Source organism: Lagopus muta, chromosome 26 (assembly GCF_023343835.1).
Source record: "Lagopus muta isolate bLagMut1 chromosome 26, bLagMut1 primary, whole genome shotgun sequence".
NCBI lineage: Eukaryota > Metazoa > Chordata > Aves > Galliformes > Phasianidae > Lagopus > Lagopus muta.
In genome coordinates this window covers 3670353-3689408 of record NC_064458.1, presented here as the reverse complement: position 1 = coordinate 3689408, position 19056 = coordinate 3670353, and the positions used below count along the sequence as shown (strand labels likewise).

Here is a 19056-nt window from a genome sequence, read left to right as displayed (position 1 = left end):
GGCCGCGGCCCACTTCCGCCCTGAGCCGCCGGGGCGTGTCTGGCCGCGGCGCCTCCCGCGCTCTATGGTCCCCGCCGTTCCCAGGCTGCTCAGCGGCGGCGGCCGGAGCCGGGAGGAGCTCGGCGGCGGCGGCGGCCTGCCGTGCCCTGCCCGCGCCCTTGGCGGCGGCCGCCATGGAGCTGGAGGTGCCCGAGGAGGCGGAGGGCTCGGCCGTGGCGGGGGCCGGCGCCATCACCCCGGAGGCCGGCGCAGGGGAACCGGACGCGGCGGGAGGTAACGTGGTAACGTCCCCCCGCGGAGCCCCTCCGGGCTGTGTCCCCTCCTCCCCCCCCAGTTCCGTCTCGTGGTTCCTCTCAGCGCCACCCTCGGGGTTCGGCGTGGGCCGCTCCAGATGTCCCCCCCCCCCCTTCCCCCCAGCCCGAATGGTTCCGCCCTATGGGGGATGTGGGTGGGGGCTCCATACCCACACACGCGGACGGAGCCCGTGGTTCTGAGGCTCCGTGCTGGGGGGGCACGGGGCGGCCCGCGCCGGCCGGAGTTGCACCTTTCTGCCGCTCTGTGGTTCGTTCGTGGTCTCAAAACCGGCTTTGGATGTGCGGGGCCGGGGGGCTGTCCGCTCCCGGAGCTCCTCCGCGGCACTGAGAGATGCGGGCTGCGGTCTGTCGGCCACCCCGTGCCTTGCAGCGCTCACACCAAAACCTGGCAGCGGGTCCGTGCTTATTTCATGGACGTCATCGCGTGGATGTGGGGCAGCCCCCAGCTGCCTGCACAGCCCTCGGGCTCTGCTGCAGGATTTGTGGGGCTGACAGCCCTCAGCTGTGCTGCTGGGGAGCGTGGCAGGGAAGGCACCCGCGTCCCTGTGCTCGGCCCTGGCACGTTGTTGTGATGTACGTCCCCCCCTCTCTGCATTTCTGTGCGGTTGTTTGGTGCTCAGTCCAAAGCCAGGTGTCTATGGAGACCGGAGCTCAGCGCTGGGTGCTTTACTGCCCATCACAAGTGAACCTGCATTTCCCAAGCCTATGGGCTCTTACCTTACACTGATAGCAGAGATGAAGTGGAGCTAGTAACGACACCAATGCTTCAGTGTTTATGTCGTTTCTTTGAATCAAGCTGCATGCTGCTCACTTAAGCAGATCCCAAGCTGTGTCGCTCAGAGCTCCCAAGGCTGCAGACAGCAGTAAAGCAGCCCTGAGTGTTTTCTGGAAGGAGCCAAACCCGCAGGCCTGGTGGCATGGCAGCAGCATCGTGATCAGCTCTGCTGGCTGCAGCAGATGGAACTGTGCACAGGGCTCTCATGCTCACCTCATCCTGTTTCAGTGACTCCCAGTCACAGCATCTCCACGTTACGTGCCCTGCACCGTTGCTGTTTGGACCCCCATTGGAGTGAGACCCCCACAGGACGTGGAAGGGTGGAGAGAGTGAGGCTGCCGCTCAGTGAGACCCCACGGGACTGAGCTCGGGGCCCCTTCTGGAGCTCTGGGAACCCTCAGGGTGTGTTTTGAAGGAGGAAAGCAGCGTAGTGTTGCCAGCTGGGCATGCTCGTGAGCAAACAGGGCTAATCCGTGTCTTTGTGAAAACAAGGCCTTGAGGTTTTGAACGTTTTGTAATCGCCGTGGCTGCAAATGGAGTTTGGAAAAGTTGACGTGTGTGAATGGCTCCTTCCTGGCCCCTCTGCCTCTGGTCCTCGGAGGGAGCTGCAGGCAGCATGGGGGGTTGTTCACCAGTGTTGGTGCAGGGCTCGGAGCTGCAGGGGGGTTCTGAGGAACTCTGAGTGCAGTGGGCAATGAAGGCTTTTGGTCTGGGGTGTCCCCAGGAGCTGGGGGAGGAGAGCATTGCCCTCAGGGGCTGCGTCTGAGCCGGGGGTCGCATGGCTGGCGGCTCACAGTAGGAGCTGTGAGAGCAGAAGAGACAGAGCGCTCTCCTCCCTCTCCTTGTAAAGGTGGAGTCTGGAAATCCTGATTCCCCATTGGGCTGAGAGTTGGTTTCAATCTGTTTCCATTTCTCGTGGCTCCTGTTGCATGGGTCGCAGCCTGTGTGTTGCTTACAGCTTGCAGCAGGGACAGAATGTTCTTTGGGGCTGAATCCCTCTGCTTCAGGAGCTGCAGTGATGCGTGGAGGTCTCTGCGTGTGCTGGGCACAGCCGAGGCCCCAGAGGCATTGGGGCAGCGTTGGATGCCACAGCAGAGCTCCGCAGCCCTTCCCTCTGCAGTGATAACTGAAGGGTTGCTGAAAGCCCTTTTTTTTTTTTTTTTTTTTCCAGTGAGCAGATGAGAGATAAGAGAAGAATTCCAACCCGTGGGGCATGAGCCGCTCAATCTGTACCAACGTGATGGAGAGGGAAATTGGAGAGAGCTTATCAGCTTGAGGAAAAATCAAATGTAAACATCATCCTCAGCACGATTATGGTTCAGTTGGATGTCACGTGCCTCTTTCCTGTGAAATGGTGCTATAAGATGATGGCAGGGGGAGCCAGCTAGGCAAAAACACCCTGTGCCCTGAACTCAGAAAGACCCTGCAGCTCCTTCACAGTCAATAAGTCACAGCTCAGCTGCAGGGAAGGAGCGAGGCAGCGTGAATGGAATTCAGGCTGCTCCAGAATCCTCCTCCTTTGAGGCATGGATGGGCCTGGACCAGGGAGGGAGGCTGGGACAGCAGGGCGTGCAGTGATGGGTCTGGTAGCAGTTCGCTGCTTCTTGGCCACGGAGGTTGGGGCTGTGGGGGATTGAACAGCCCCATGGGGAGCAGCCCATGAGGGGTTGGTGTTCAGAGCGTGTGACTGCGAGCGATGGTGGAAGCGAGTCACTGACACAGCCATTGAGGGCTGCAGGGATGCACAGCCTTAGTAAATAAATATGATTTTCCCTTATAAGGTGATTGAAGCCTGAAGAGCAGGAGCAGGAATTTTAACACTTGCTTTCTTTCCCAGCACATCCATCGTTCGAATGCAGGCAGCTGAGTGCTGAATTAGGGCTGGGCAGCGTCCTGACCGAGGGAGCTGCTCTCGTTGCACGCTGCTTCTGCCCTTGTTGTGCTTTGCTGTGCCCAGCTGTCTCTTCGGACTGCCAAGCACGTTCCCAGTGCAGGGTGGTTCCTCTGCATGTGTTTCTGCATGGTGTTCTCCCAATGGGAAGGGTTGGTTGGTGACAGTCGTGTTTGTGGTGGAGAGGTACATCAAGGCACTGTGAAGCAAAGGGCCGATTTCATGATGGGATTAAACTGCAGAAGTGCAGGGGGGAAGGAGGGTCATGTGAAAATCCCATGGGTGAGTTTTGTCCTGAGCTCTTCAGCGCTGGATTTCTCAGCACGGTGCCCAGTGCTGCTCTGCCAGCTCGTGTTGTGCTGGAAGGAGAAGCACTGTGGGGCTCTCCAGCTCCTCTCTGGGGATTTACTCTCTGAGGAAATGAGGCTGTGTGAGGTGAGCCCTGCGCTCGGAGCCTCTGAGCAGCCCAGGGCGAGCCAACGATCCAGTGATGTTGTGGTTGTGCCTTCTTTAGGTAGCTCTCAGCAGTGCTGCGTTCCCCAGCAGCCTGGCACTCGCTCGTGTGCTGCAGTGCTGCCAGCAGCCGAGTTCACCTCAGAACTTTTCTGGGAAATGGAAAAGCTAAAAGCGATCGAAGCAGCGTTTCTGTCATTCCGTCTCTTCTCACCCACACGTGTTGCAGCAAAAAGCTCTGTCAGCCCCTAATTAAGCTGTTGTCTTCCATCGGGTGTTCTCGTGGCTTTCCCGGCGTGTGTGTGGGTTTGGCGCTGGGTTGTGGTGAGAAACGTGGGCTGAGTCACAGCGGTCACCCCATGGCTGCAGGCTGCTCACCATAAGGGTTCGTCCCTTTGCTTCCTTCACCAAAGCAAACCCATCCCTCTCATAGAATCACTGAATGGTTTGGGTTGGTGGATCACCTAATTCCGACCCCCTGCTATAGGCAGAGGTGCCTCCTGCTCAACCAAGCTGCTCACAGCCGCATCCAGCCTGGCATTGAATGCCTCCAGGGTGGGAGCATCCACAACCTCCCTGGGCAACCTGTATCTCACTGCTCTTTTCTTCGGGTCTGTTGAAATGCATAGAACCTGAATCTGCAGTCGTAAAACCTGGGCTCCATCAGCAGAGGGGTGGCAGCAGGGACAGGGAGCTGATCGTCCCCCTCTGCTCTGCTCTTGTGAGGCCCCATCTGCAGCACTGCGTCCAGGGCTGGAGCCCCCAGCACAAGAAAGACAGGGAGCTGTTGGAGAGGGTCTGGAGGAGCCACAGAGATGAGCAGGGGCTGCAGCACCTCCACTATAAAGACAGGCTGAGGGAGCTGGGCTTGTTCAGCATGGAGAAAAGAAGGCTGGGGGTGACCTCAGTGCAGCCTGCAGTGCCTGAAGGGAGCCTGCAAACAGGAGGGGAATCAACTCTGTGCAAGGGGAGATGACAGCAGGACGAGGGGAAATGGTTTGAATGGAGGGAGGGCAGATGGAGGTTGGATGTCAGGGGAAGTTCTGTGCTGTGAGAGTGGTGAGGTGCTGAACAGCTGCCAGAGAGGCTGTGATGCCCCGTCCATCCCTGGAGGTGTTCAAGGCCGGGTTGGATGGGGCCCTGGGCAGCCTGGGCTGCTGTGAAATGAGGAGGTTGGTGGCCCTGCAGGGGGTTGGAGATTCACGGCCCTTGGGGTCCCTTCCAACCCCAGCCATTCTGTGGTTCTGTGCATCACGTGAGTGGTTCTCTTAAATATTAAAAGCAGGAACAAAGTGATTTTTGAAGAATTCCATTATTTTTGCCAAGGTGGGTGATGTAAGTGGAACTTTTGCAGCTGCACCCAGAGCCACTGAGCACGGCCCTCACAGTGCCCCATCAGCACTGGGCCACCTGCAGCTCATTGCAGGGCACAGGGCTGTAATTAGCAGAATCTGTTCTCGGCTGAAATTGCTGCTTGCTCTGAAGCTGGTGGGGAAACAAACAGCCAGTCTGGAGGGGTGGGCAGGGAGGAGGTGGGCAGCACTGCTCTTATTCTGCCATGTATTAAATCAGGGAGGTTGTCTGAGTCTGCCACCCATTCCAACAGCAGGAGAGAATTCTTAGGGTGAAATTCCTCATTTGTGAGTAGAAGAGATGTGGTTTGAAGGCCAAGCCAGCAGCATCCTCCCAGTCTCCTGGATCTTCACTTGTTGTTTTTCTCCCTCCAGTTGCAATCGGGCAGCAGTGAAGGCAGCGCTGCAGTCACAGTGTGAGCACACCCTGTTCCCAGCGCTGGTGCTTGCAGCCTGCTGGCGATTGAGGCTCAGTTTTTGCTGCTTTCAGACCTTGCTCCCTTCTGTTTCCACTTCTGCGTGGCTCCATCAGGCTGGGCAGCTCCTGGCTGCACTAAGCAGAGCTTTCCCAAAGCTGAGCCCATGGGAATGGGATTTTACTCAAGGTCCTGAAGATCAGAGGGATTTAAGAAAAAAACCTTCAGGCTTGGCATAAGGCCCAGAAATGCAGGTTTCTACTTTTGCAAAGTAAAATGAAGGTGATTTGCTCTGGTTGCCTGGTTGGGTGGCCTGGTTTCTTTTTGGAAAGTGCTATATATGTGTAGAGGAGGAGCTGAGGTTCCTTCGCAGCGCTGATGATGCTCTGTGTGGTGGTTCAGTTCGGGGGGCAGAAGCAATTTGCCTTGCTGTCCTCTTTGAAAGCCCAGGGAAGACCTGTGTGTGCCTTCATGCCCACGCAGTCCCTGCTGCTGTGTTCAGTTGCACAAGCAAAATATTACCAGCTCCTCTAGCACAGGTTGGAGACAGCAGCTGCTGCAGCACTTCTCCTATAATCTCTCTGCACATTTGATGGATCAAACTTTGTGGATTTTTCCAGGCAAAGTCATCCATGTTGGTGTTTTCCAAAGGGAGGCAGCTGGCTGAAGCCGTCGCCTGCTGAGCACTGCTGCATCCTCAGTGTAAGTGCTGGGAGATGGAGGCATCTCGGAGCGGTGCAGGCAGTGCCAGCTGATTGTGCTGTGCTCCAGCCAAGCCAGAAATCAGGCTCAGTTCTTTCTGCTCAGCCCAACATCTGCAAGACCAACAGTTTGGTAGTGTTTGATTTTTCTCTTCTCAACCTCTGCTCAGTGGAAGCTGCACGTTGATTCTCCCAGTGCTCAGGTGCGGTGTTGGTGTGTGCGCTGTGTTAAATCCAGAGTGCTTCCTTGCAGGGCAGAATCCCTTCAGGCTTCAGTCAGTTTTGATGGAAGAGAGATGATGACACCTTTTTGCCCTGTACTCTCCAAGGGGTGGATGTTGTGCTCTGTGCAGCATTAAGCAGGAGTCGTAGAGAGACGAAGGGTCTGGGATGCTCAGCCAGGCTGAGAATGCCCAAAAATGAGCATTAAAGATGTGAAAGCAAAGGAATGAGCATCCTAAGGTTGCTTGTAACTGCTCTCAGGGAGCTGCTGCAAGAGGACAGAGGATTTTCAGGAATTCAGGGTGGAAAAACGACATCATTCTGTAACAACATGGGGCTCTCCGAGGGCTGTGGGAGGCAGAGGTGGGCCGTGCCTGAATGGCAGCTGCTCATCCCGAGGGGGAATGAGCAGATCATGGGCAGAAGTGGCAAGTGCTGCCTGTTATTTCATGTTTTCTATTAGAGCTTCTTCTTTTAGGTCGTTGGACTTGCCAAGAGAACGCTCTCCACGTATCCTATGCCTTATGGCTGGCCTTTAAGTGCTGGCAAAACTGGTGCACCTGTTTCAGCAGAGGGGCTGGAGAGGCTCCCAGTGCAGAGCTGCGGCGTTGGGTCGCGTCCGTCCTTCGTGGCCCTGCAGCATCCAGCTCTGCTTCATCACAGCTGCCTTGGGCTCTTTGCACACAAAGCCATGGATGCTCAACTGCTCCAAGCCTTGTGACTTCCACTTTGATGTGCTGAAAACAACACTGAAAACCCCCCTGGCCTCACTGATGGGCCTGAAGGAGCCCTGACCTGTGTGCTGAGCTGTCTGCCCATAGCATAAAAGCTACGGGGTTTGGGATTTACACAGCACGACTTCTCTGTGTGTTGCATTCCCCATTGAGAATGGTTGGCCAGCGTGGTTGCATGTTGTCTTTCTTCCTCCCACCCCACAAAGCGCGGAGCCTGCAGGGCTGTGCTGGGAGCAGGAAGCCTTAGCAAGCTGGATTAAAGCTCCTGCAGGATTTTTCTTATGGAGCTAAGTGCCACATGGTTCAGAATTGCTGGAATTCAGTTCATGTGATGCTGCTGTCTCCTATTGCTTTGTTCTGTACCTGCTCCTCATAGGGGATGCTCAGATTCCCCATCCACTGGCACAGCTCTGGGGCTGTGTGCTGTGTTCTGGATCCCCAGCAGTGCAGCTCTGGGCATGGATGTGTGCTGGGAGCCCAGCAGCGTCCCCAGCACCTTTGGGATTTGGGGTGAGCAGCGCACGTCATCTTTGGAGCTCATTCTGCTATGGCTTGTTTTGTTCCATCTGTTCAGGTGCCTTTGTTAGCGTGGAGCAGAAGCATCAGACCAAAGCACTGCGGGCACAGAGCACAAATGGCCTCAACAAGGGAAGGGAAGGTGGTGGTGAGCAGCTCGAGGAGCCCACCGCCCACTGCTGCTGAATCCTTCCTATCCCCCAGCCTGAGCCTCCCCTGCCGCAGCTCTGCGACCCATTTCTGAAATCCCTTTTAGCCCCCGGTGTGTGAGCACCCCCAGGAAAATCTCTGTCAGGAGACATTAGCAAGAGGGGAATTAAATCTTAGAGGATTTAGGCGAGCAGCTTTGGCTGGAGTAAATCAGGAAATACCTCGCTCCTGAAAAATCCAGGTGTGTCTTTGAGATGATTTGTGGCCTTCAGACCTGGGAGGGTTTGGGGTGGATGTTAGGTGCAGTTTCTTTGGAGGGGTGCCAGCACGGCTGCCCAGGGAGAGGTGGAGTCACCATCACCAGAAGGGCTGCAGAACTTTGGAGATGTGGCGCTTGGTGTCAGCAGGCATGGTGGGATGGTTTGGGGTTGGACTGGAGCATCACGCAGATCTGCTCCAACTTAATGACTCTGTGGGGACCCGACCCTCTCCATAGCTACATCCCAGCCTGTTTTTCAGCTCCAGAAGTTTGGGACTGGCTCCAAGCAGGTTTGTTTTTCCAGCCACCTCCTCCTTCTGCCCTGCGTTGTGTGCAGGGATGCAGAGCTGATCCTCCCCCCCAGCAAAGGCCGGGGGCAGCTGGCCCTTGCCATAGCTTCAAAGTCCTCCAGCCTGTAATGGCCTTGCTCTAAATTAGCATCATGGTTTTGCTGTGGTGTCATGGATGCAGAGAGCTGCCTCCATCCCAGAGAGGCTGCGCTTCCTGCCCTGCTGCTCGCTGTCTCTAATTAATCCTAATTAAGCTTTGCTTGAATTTTAGGCAGACTTGGGCTTGAAGGCTGCACTAAGGAGCGAAGCCGGGGCAGGGAGGAGGCTGCAGCTGCTGACCTTGGGACCGTCTCACCCTCACCCCGCTCTGGGATGTGCTGGCAGCGTGTTTTGCTCATCCCCGCCGCCCTCCTGCAGCCAGAACACTGCGTTCAGATAAGGCTGCACCTTTCCCATCCAGCACAGAGGCTGAGCATCCATCCCTGCATTGCATAACCACAGCAGAGCCGAGCGGCTGCAGCCTTCTCTGCTATTGGATATCAGCTATTGTGGGCTCCTCTTGATGAGGTTTTTGTTTGGCTTTTTTGTCAGATGTGTCACACGGTTCGGGCTACAGGCGCTCTAAAATTGTCCTTTTCCTACATGCAGCTGATGGGAGACAAGGAAACAAATCAGTTCTTTTTAAATTTCATTTCCCCCGGCTTGTCCTGCTTGTTCCCTGCTGTAATTGGCCTTCCCTGCTGTAAGCGTTTTTCTGGTTAGTTGTCAAGGAAACGTTTTAGCAGGGCACATCCTGCCTCAGCAACCCGCATCCCAAAGGGCTGATGCTGTCCTGCACCTGCATCCAGGGAGCAGAGCTGGGCAGGAAGGCGTTGGCATCCCTGCGCCCTGGCTGAACAGATGAGTATGAGGCAGGGTGAATTTCTGCTTTAAAACTTGGAGCAGGAAGGCAGGCTGATGGCTGCCTTTGGTGCAGAAACACCTCTTGGTGGCGGTCCCTGTGATGGTGTGCAGGGCTGGCTGTGGGTCTGGTGCCTGGTGAGGGATGGAGCGTGTTGTGCACGGTGCCCCAGAGCCCCGTCCTGCCTTGCAGCACGTGGAGCGCTTTCCCTTAGCTCGTATATCCACAACGTTCTGTCCCCAACTAGTTTATGCTCAGGTGAATGAGGCAAAGGGGTGGGAAGGGAGAGCAGGGTGTGGTGTTGGCATGGCAGAGGGCACGGTGCCAGCGCCGTCAGCTTTCCCCAAGTGGAAGCTGTGTGGGGTTATGGGGATTGCTGACCGCCAGCTTTATCGGGGTGCCAGGTGCTGTGGAACCAGCACAGGGTCTTGTAGGTGGTCCTGGAAATCGTTCGTCGGCCCAGAGATGCTGCATCAAAGTGGGAAAAGACCTCAGTGCTCCATTTAGTATTGCGGCTTTCTTGATGCCTCCCATCCCAACCCAACGTTGTTGTCCAAAGGAGAGAAAGTGCACGTAGTGATCAGAAGTAGGTCATCGTGGCTGGGAAGGGCAGGGTGTAAGGAGCTGCCTTCTCAGGGTGGCTGCTGCACGTCCTGTCCCTGCTCCTCCCAGCCCGTTGCTTCAGGCCACTTGGTGCCATATGCTGCTCTTGGGCTGTGAGAAGTTCGGGGGCTGCTTCCCATGTGTGCCAATTTGGGCACTGCTCCTGGCCAAGGTTTGTTTCCTGGCATCTTCTCCCAGTTGCTGCTGTGTTGCCTTCGTTTCATTTTCTCAGCAGGCCCTCGCAGAGAGCAGCAGCTGTCTCTCTGGATGGACACGTTGCACTTCCAGCCTTTCTCTCCATATTTCTGCCTCCACACATCTGCTCCCCATGCACAGCCCTTGCCTTTCCCAGCTCGTGCCCTAAAGCAGGCGGCGTGGGGCAGCCTGAGCAGACAGCACTGCTGTGCTCACAGCCTCCACCTTCTCCAGTCCAAAAGGTTTGCTGGTGCTGGCTCCATCAGCGTTGAACGGCAGCAGAATTCCATCCAGGGGTCTGTTTGTGTTCCATGAATTTTAGTTGCAGTCACAGTGCAGATCTCCTGGTAAGCACTCGAATGCAGCACCGCCTCTGTTGGGGAAAAGGAGCCCAGACAGATCCACCAGCTCCTACAGTTTGCTTCCATTGCTTCTCTGGAGTGTCGTAGAGCATTAAATATCTGTGAGTTATAAGTGTGTGCACGTCTCATAAAGAAGGCTTCTTTCCTGAGAAATTCCTCGTGTAAGTCAAGCTTGCAACCCATGCTTTTAACTCTGGATAGGTTGTGGACAGCAAGGAAAAGTTTTTTCCCCCGAGTTTTGTTTTTCAGCCCAAAAGATCGATGATTCTTGGACTGCTAAACTTGTGCCACCGCTGGTGTGTCCCCATTGGCAGCACCCAGAGGGTGCCCCAACCCCGCTGCACTGCATGGTGACTTGAGGGCCCAGAGGAGGAGGACGAAGCTGAAGGTGTGGGTTCCTTGGTGAGCCCCCTGCCTGCATCACACGAACGAGAGGCGAGGGGCCTGGAGAGCTCAGAGCGTGAATTTGTCGAGGCAGCGTGTTGTGTAAGAGCAGAAACGGGTTATCTAATCTGGTGGAGAGGCAGAACTGAATGCAGAAACCGAGCTGGGGCACGTGCTGGAGCCGAGACGTGCAGCTGTGGGGCTGATCGCATCCCGCTGGCTGCAGCTGCAATGCAGGAGCCGGGCGGGCTGTGCTGAGAGGCGGATGGAAGCAATGGAGACAAAACTGGAAATGGGAGCGGTGAGCGGCACAGCGTCAGCATCGAACTGAATGAGAGCAGCGTGTGGGTGAGAAGAGCTGAAGGCAGCAGGTCGGGCACGGCAGAGCCCTGCAGCGGGCAGAGGGCTGAGGCCGGCCCACGCTTCTCCAACCAGAGCCGCACCAAACGCTTCCGCCCGCGCTGAGCTGCACCAAATCGGATAAGAATCGTTTCAATTAGCTTGCTGAGCACCCAGACTTCCCCCTGCACAGCTCTGCTGCCCCACAGACCCGAGCGCCAGCTCTCATGGCTGCGCAGCCCCCGCGCTGGGGTTGGGGCAGTTTGCGCAGGTCCATCTGTCAGCATTGAGACAGCGGAAGGTTTTTCTTTTCTCGTGTTCTGCCTGGAGTTGATTTCATAAAGCTGATTTTTTTTCCTCTTTGGAGAGGTTTTGCTGCTGATTCCCTCATGCACCTGAAGCATTGTTTCTCCTGGAGATCCCCAGTCCTTGCCCTGGGTCCTTCCTACGAGCAGTTGGTGTGGATCCCACACTTGGTACGTGTACAGCAGCAGACACTTAAAGGCTGGCAATGAAAGCAGCTTGTGGTAATTATCGCAAAATTAAAGATAATCTCCCACTCTGGAATCGTGACAAAGCGCAGCAAAGAGATTAGCAGGGCTCCTGGCCACACGGGGCAGCATCCCAGCCCTTGCAGTGCTGTGCATCCCCCTGCCCTGCCCACTGCTGGGCTTTGTGCTGGGTGACCAGGAAGGCGAGTTGTCGTGGGCCAAAGAACTGCAGTTTCAGCTCCAGATTCTCCAAGACAAACGGTGCTGTGCTCCATTGATGGTCACCCTGTCTGGTTTATGGTTGTGCTGTGGATTAGCTGGATTTCAACCCATGCAAGTGAAGGCAGTGTGATGTAAAGCAAAACAGCAAAACAAAGCTGCTCCAGGTTTGCATATGCAGGCAAAGCACTTGGTTTGGGAGGCTGAGTTGCAGACTGTGAACGTACCACTGGGATGAGGTGGTTTTGGCTGCTGTTCCCAGCTCTGGTCCTGTATCTGAAGGCTGTAGGCAAAATCTTACTGTCTCACTGTTGGCTGTAATGGAGAAATGGTGAGAATGGTGGCTTCTCCCAAAGTCAGCAGTGGAGATAAGCGATGGGTTCATTTTTGTGTTGTATTTGGACGCTGGGTTCCAAATAAGTTCAGTGATCCTTGTGCATTGTGGAGTGATGAGAAGCAGCTTCACGAGCGTCTCTGTGGGCCTCTGGATGCATCTGGCTGTGGTGTTGCACAGCCCTGTTGCTTACATGGGTCTTAGAACTCTTTGCTGGAACCTCCAGAAAAAACAATTGCTGGGAGAAATGGTGCTTTTGTGTTGTTGGGCGAACCCAGGAACTTGAGGCTCCTGCACTGAAGTGAAACTGAAAACAGCACAACTGCTTGATGGGCTTTGCAGCTTGCTTGAGTGAGCAAAGCAGTCTGTTGTCTCTGGGTGTTTTTAATCTCACATGCCTGTCTTTAGTGATGCTCTGCCTTTCTCTCCTCAGGTCTGGCACCGAAGAAAGCAGCCATCACCGAGGTGAGATGGTCTTGAAAACCCCTTGCAGAGAAATGAGAGCGCAATGAATGGAGGCTGCGTGCTGGGCTCCTGCAGGGCCTCACCTGCTCCTGGCAGTGGGACGAGGCAGCAGCGCAGCACAGAGCCCTGCAGCAGCTCGAGGGGTTGATGTCTGTCCCATAACCCAGGCTGCAGAATCACTGTCACCTCCTGCATCACCTGGCAGCAGGAGCCCAGTGTGAGGGTTGTGTCTGGAAGCTGTGCCCCAAACTCGTGCTTTAGGGCGCTGTGTTCCAGTGGGTTTTCTTTGATCTGAGTTTCCAGCATTCCCCTTTTGTATTACTCACCTGGGATGATGAGCACTGATACACATGAATAGCAGAACCTTCCATACACTGCCAGGAACGTGGGATGTTGTTCCTTTTGCCTGCCCAGAAATGCGCATTGCAGAAAACTCCTTTAAAAGTTACTTTCCTCAGTGCAGAATGAGCCCCGCTTCTTCTTGGCCTGAAAATGCAGGAGATTGTTGCTGTTTGTCATACAATGGGAATTGCTGAACCAACACCTGTGGCTTAATTATTGTGGGAGGGTGGTGGTGAGCCGTGAGGAGAGGCAGGCTTGCAGGAAGATGCTCAAAGAGGGGTAGGAAGGTTTTGAAGGAGAAATGAGGCTGCCCCTCTGTTCCCGAAGTGCGGGACCAGAAATAGCTGCAAGCTCCTGATGAACAGCTAAACCACAAAGAACTTCTGTCTGAACAAAATTATCTGCTGTTTGCTGCAGCTCTGAGAGACGGCTCTGTGCAGCACTGAGAGACAGTGATGTAACACTGTTACTTGGGAAGTGACCTTGGATCTTTCTGCTTTAAGAGCAGCCAGGGCCTGGCCATTCCATAGTGTCCCAAGACCCCAAGTGCTGCTGGTGCTCCCCACAGCTGGCTGCTGGGGCTGCAAGAGGAGCTGCGTGCAGCTTAACCCAGTGGGTTGCATTGCCAGCCTGCTGGATTGCAGCTGCCATCTGCTCCCTCCTTTGCAAAACTTCAGGAGGAGCTGTTTTTGCAGCTCGTCCTTTGAACTGTTAACAAATGAGATCTCGTTTAAATGGATTATCTCCATGTGAACGCAGGAGCAGGGTTGTGTTATCCACCTTATCAGCCTTTCGTTTCTCCAGTGAAGTGTGAGGCACTGCCATGAAACCTGAGGGCATGGGGTTTTTAAGAGCAAACCTCTCGCGGTTTGATTTAATGCGTCGCTGTTTGTAATCGATGGGAAACCAGAGCCAAGCATGCAGGGAATCCCGGGCACGAGCTTCTCTCCTGGCTCGATAGCTTTGCCACGGGCTCTGCCCCATTGGTGCTGAGTGTGCTGGGGGGGGGGGAACTGGGTATTTTCAGCCCTGCTGTCCTGAAGGATGGATGGATAAATTGAACAGCCTTGGTGGAGCTTGCCAGTGCCAAGTGCACCTTCTTGCAGTCAGGATCCCTCCATCCTTACGGCTTGGTCCAGCCTGTGCTGCTCTGTTTGTTCCTGTCGGCCAGGCCGGCTATTCTGGGATGTCACCGTGCCCTTTCCTTGCAGGGCCCATCGCTACCAGGGCAGCCTGGCCAAGGAAAGAAGATTGGTCATCGGAGTGTTGATGCTTCTGGAGAAACCACCTACAAAAAGGTGTGGATCTGGGGAGCTCGTTGGTGGTGGGCAGAGAAATCAGGGCCAGGGGTCAGGAGTGCTGCAGCTGAGCTTTCCTGGCTTAGCAACCAATAGCAACCAGTTTGATTTAGATTTTATGCAGCGCCCTTGTGCTGTGTCGTCTTGCAAAGTGCCAACCTTTGGAGGCCTGAAGGATGCATTCAGCAGCTGGTTGAGCTTCTTTAGCAGAATGCAGTGCTCAGGACGGCCGTGGAAGGCACAGGCACAGCCCTGCTGCAGTGCAAGGAGTATCACAGCCACAGCCTCTGCGTACTGACACACGGCTCCTTCCTCCCTGCCAGACCACTTCCTCCACCCTGAAGGGCGCCATCCAGCTGGGCATCGGGTACACAGTCGGCAACCTGAGCTCCAAGCCAGAGAGAGATGTCCTGATGCAGGACTTCTACGTGGTGGAGAGCATTTTCTTCCCAAGGTAAAGGAGACAAGGAAACAAAATGAACGGATGCGTTCTTTTTTGTTTTTTTCCTCTCACTGATTTTTTCAAGAGAGCTTCCATCTGTCTTTGGATGACAGAGATGGATGCTCTGGGTGCTTTAAGTATGCATCTATTTTGTGCAAACATAGCAGTGGGAAGTGTTAGATTCTTGCACTGACTTGCAAGGAAGTACAATGCAAGGTGCAGTGCTGTGTGCTTGGGTTAGCCTTGCTGTGTGCTTTTCCTCCTATCTGTAGGATATCTGCCTCCAAATTATACTGTTTAAGATGGGAGAAGCTCATTCTAGGGCTCTTCACCTCTGTAAATGAACTGAGCTCACAAGAGCTGTATTCTCCATGTGAACACATCCTGCTTGGCAAGTGGCTGTTCCTTGCTTTCTTTGGCAATAGGTTGTGGCAGATAATTTAAAACCCACTTTCCTGTTGTCCAGCCCCAGAGGAAAGGCAGTTTGTTTGTTTGTCTTTTTGCAAGGCTCAATTTATCCTTACCATACAGTAGCCTCGACAAGACGTCTTTCCTGTGATTGGTAACACCAGGACTCACACATCTCATGTCTGTTTCGTGCAGTGAAGGAAGCAATCTCACCCCAGCTCACCATTATGCTGACTTCAGGTTCAAAACCTATGCACCAGTGGCTTTTCGGTACTTCCGAGAGCTCTTTGGGATTCGTCCAGATGATTATTTGGTATGGATGTATTTTTGGACTTGTGTTTACCCTGCTTTATTCAAGATGGTCTGGAGCAATGCAGTAAACGTACCCCTAAATTGAGGCTGTCAGCTGATCTCACCTAAAAGGGGCAGAGAAGAGTGAAGGAATCCCAGCAAGGAGTGGGAAGAGGCTGTGGGGCTCCTGCTCAGTTTTGGGGGATAATCCCAGTGAGGCCAGCACCACTCAAGCAAAGCTTGTGTTTGCTGAGAGCTCGCTGTGAGCTCACACTGGAGGGAAGGGGAAATGACCTGCTTCAAGTGTGCGCTGCACAGGCTGTTATGGGGTTCCTCTGTTGCTGTCCCTAACAATAACTCGCTGTGTTTACCAGCAAAAGGGGCTGTGTTCTGTTGGCCGCAACCCTGTAATGTCCCCTGGGGCTCCGAGGACAAAGATGGGAATTTGTCCTTGTGTACTCACTTGAGAACTATGTGAATGCAGTTATGTTAATCATCTTATAAAGACAGAATAACGCACAGCTTGTTCCCGGGCTCAGAAAGCTCCTCAGAGCTGCTTTTAAACTGCCCAGAGATGCAGGCTGCTGAGGCTTGGAGTGCGCTGGGGTTGAATTAGGTGCCATGCATGTTGGCAGTGCCCTGCTCAGGGGATTAAAAGCCCATCCAAATGAGCTCCCACCCTCCCCACTTTCTAACAGCCGCTTTTTTCTGACTCCAGCAGTAGGCAGGGGTAACCCTAGCTGTAACCATGCAAGCAGAAACGAGTCTGTGCCATTGCATGGCTTGACAGTCACTGCGCTCCCCATCTGTGCCAGCCGAGATAACGCTGCCTGCTTTGATGAGTGGCTCAGAACCCGGGTGAGGCACAGAGCTGCTGCAAAGGTCACGGCTCTGATTCGTTGCTTCTGCTTCCCCCGATTCTCTCTTGCCTGCCACAGCAGCAAATGCCTTTAATTATGCATGAGATAATTAACTTGATAAAGTCTTGGATCATTAATCTGCGCAGTGCTGAAAGCTGTTTTCAGTACGTGATGACGAGCATTTAATTCATTGCTCTGATTACGGCCCTTACGTCCCCTGCCTTCCTCTCCTCACCTCACCTGGTGCTGAGGGGACCCTGTTGACCCCACAGACACCCGGGGTTGGTGCCTCACTGCAAAGTGCACGTCTGCACTCGAGCTTTGTATTTCTGTTCCTGCTGTTTGCAGCCTGGTGCCTAGAAATGTGCTCCCGATGCAGAATCCCCCCCCTGTTCTGAGTGCTGATCCCTTCCTTTCTGTTTGGACACCTGCTCTTAGGCTTTTCACGTGTTTCCAGCAGGAGCTGGGGGAGATGTGGCTGTAAAGCACATCTGTAGCAGGGCAGCACGAGGCCAGGGAGGCTGCTGAGAGCAGCAGAGCATCGTGTTCCCTCCAGCACAGATACCCAGAGCAGACTGGCTTGTCTCTTAAAATCCTGTCTTTCTGTCTGTGCTGAAAGGAGCCTCGATGCGATGCACACGGACACGCACAATGAGAGAAGATAAGATGTCATTATGAAGCCTGGATGTTGCTGAAAGCAGAAGATTAGCTTGATTCTGAGCAGTTGGGATGCCCTCAACTGTAATCTTGCTCTCTAATTGTAAATTGTCCATCAGCTTTGCTGCTTAGACCTAACCTATAATGAAAATAATTCTCTTTTGAGCTTTGCTACCCCTTAATCTCCCGGGTAGGCAGCGTGCTGGGGAAAGCCCTCAAGGTCATGGAGCTCAGTGTGCAATGAGCTGGGCTGAAAACATCATCTTTTTCCTCCCTAGTACTCATTATGTAACGAGCCCCTGATAGAGCTTTCCAACCCTGGTGCCAGCGGCTCCCTCTTCTATGTCACCAGCGACGATGAATTCATCATAAAAACTGTGATGCACAAAGAAGCTGAATTCCTCCAGAAGCTCCTTCCAGGCTACTACATGGTGGGTATCACCCAGCACCTGGGATCTGGGTTTGCAGTGGCAGTTTTCTGTCCCCAGCCCTACACAGAGCACATTGTCCATCCAGGATTCTTGTGGCATTCCTGCCCTGTGCACCAGTGCTGTTCATGCAGCCAATCCCAAAGCAAAAACCCCACCAGTTGTTTGCAAACAGGCAGTAAAGTAGAACCAGAATCTGCTGCCTAGAGAGGTGTGCAAAGCAGGAGCTGCCTGTCTGCATACCTACACTGAGAGACCCAGCACTATAGATGAGGGCACTGAAATTCCCTCAGTTCAAAGAGTTTTGCTCTGGTGCAGAGCTGCGAGTTCCCTGCAGCACTCCAATGCCTGGGGCTTAATGCAGGGCTAAAGCCCGATCTCTGCTGTTCTTGGGAAACCCATTCAGTGTGAATGAGGAGGAAGCAGGAGGTTCATCCTGAGTTCCTTTAGAGCTGGGAAGTGGGGTTTGCATTGCTTGGCTGCCTCCGTTGCTTTCAGCTCACGCTGCAGCACACTGACGAGGGCTCACTCCTGCACTAGGTGAGAGTGTGACATTCAGTGCAGCTGTGCTTCTGCTGTCTGTCAGAAGCTGTCAGGTCCTTCCTCATCGCAGTGCAGAGATGTTCTGTTTCCTTCCCAAACTTTCCCAAAGCTGAACAAGCAAATCACGTCTGTCGTGTCATTCCGAATAACGCAGCTGTCTGAAAAAAGGACGCAGTAGTCGAGCAGGATATCCGTGCTCTGCCCATCTGTGTGTTTTGTAAAGCAGCTCTCCAGAAGGAGGAGGAGAAAATTGATGTTGTTTTGTTTGAAATTAAAAAAAAAAAAGGCAACAACAACAACAAAAAAACTGGTTTATTCTGGGCTGAAGAATGGCTCTTGAATTCTGACGCTTCTGAAGAGTCGAAGATGGCTGTTATTTTTAAGCTTGAAGTTCCCACTTATTTGTGTTTTTCTCTTCCAGTTTGGTTTCCCTTTTTTAGCTGCTGTTGATGGGGAAAGCAGGGAATTTCCGGACTTGGTTATTTGCCCAAAGAGCTCTGAACATCCCATCCCTGTACTCGAGGCCCAGTGGTATTTTCAGGTCCCAGAGTCACTGAAACGCAGGAGTTTGTCAGAGGTGTAACAGCCAGCTCTTATGTGAAGTTCAGAAAATCTCTGGGTGGTGAATCCTTAGACTGGCTGCTTCATTCGTGCTCTCTGTCTTGGAAGTCCTGTTCCAAATGACTTTTCCTGATGCTTTTTCCAACCTTGCTGCAGAACCTGAACCAGAACCCGCGGACGCTGCTGCCAAAGTTTTATGGACTGTACTGTGTGCAATCGGGGGGCAAAAACATCCGCGTGGTGGTGATGAACAACATTCTGCCTCGCGTGGTGAAGATGCACCTGAAGTTTGACCTGAAAGGCTCAACCTATAAACGCCGGGCATCCAAGAAGGAGAAAGAGAAGTCCAGCCCCACGTACAAAGACCTGGACTTCATTCAGGACATGCCTGAGGGCCTGATGTTGGATGCAGACACCTTCAGTGCGTTGGTGAAGACGTTGCAGCGAGACTGTCTGGTAAGGAGGGGGTGATTCAGGGAGTGGGATAACAGAGCTTCAGGTGTGGGGAAGACTGAAGGACTGAGAGTATTGCTGATCTGCTAACCCCCAAGCAGGAGAAGTCCCTCTGCTGCTCTTTATGGTGAAGGCAAAGCAGTGGAGTTGAATCTTGTGGCAGTCTCAGAGGATTGAGACGTCCTTTCACCTCGGCTTCAAACTGTGGCAGTCTTGCCAGTTGTAGCCGGGCCCTTGGGACTAAATGCATTCTCCTATGCAACGTGCAACAGGCATTTATCATAGACTCACAGAGTGGCAGGTTGGATGGCACCTTAAAGCCTATCCAGCCCCAGCCCTGTCTGGGCTGGCTGCCCCCCACTAGCTCAGGCTGCACAGAGCCCCATCCATGGCCTAGGGCACCTCAG

The 19056-nt window shown here is 54.0% G+C and overlaps 1 protein-coding gene across 5 annotated transcripts in view; it reads left to right on the top strand.

The window, feature by feature from the left end:
- Nucleotides 1-60: 60 nt before the first annotated feature.
- The window catches only part of PIP5K1C (phosphatidylinositol-4-phosphate 5-kinase type 1 gamma), a 33375-nt gene continuing 14379 nt past the window's right edge, over nucleotides 61-19056 (top strand). For all 5 annotated transcript variants that reach the window (XR_007373358.1, XR_007373357.1, XR_007373356.1 and 2 more), the window contains exons 1-7: nucleotides 61-273; nucleotides 12335-12366; nucleotides 13920-14006; nucleotides 14330-14460; nucleotides 15052-15169; nucleotides 16943-17095; nucleotides 18353-18652. Coding sequence is in view for 2 of the 5 variants with exons in the window: in XM_048927520.1 (XP_048783477.1) it covers nucleotides 174-273; nucleotides 12335-12366; nucleotides 13920-14006; nucleotides 14330-14460; nucleotides 15052-15169; nucleotides 16943-17095; nucleotides 18353-18652 (921 nt within the window). In the remaining 3 variants the exon portion in view is untranslated. The remainder of the gene's footprint in view (nucleotides 274-12334; nucleotides 12367-13919; nucleotides 14007-14329; nucleotides 14461-15051; nucleotides 15170-16942; nucleotides 17096-18352; nucleotides 18653-19056) is intronic.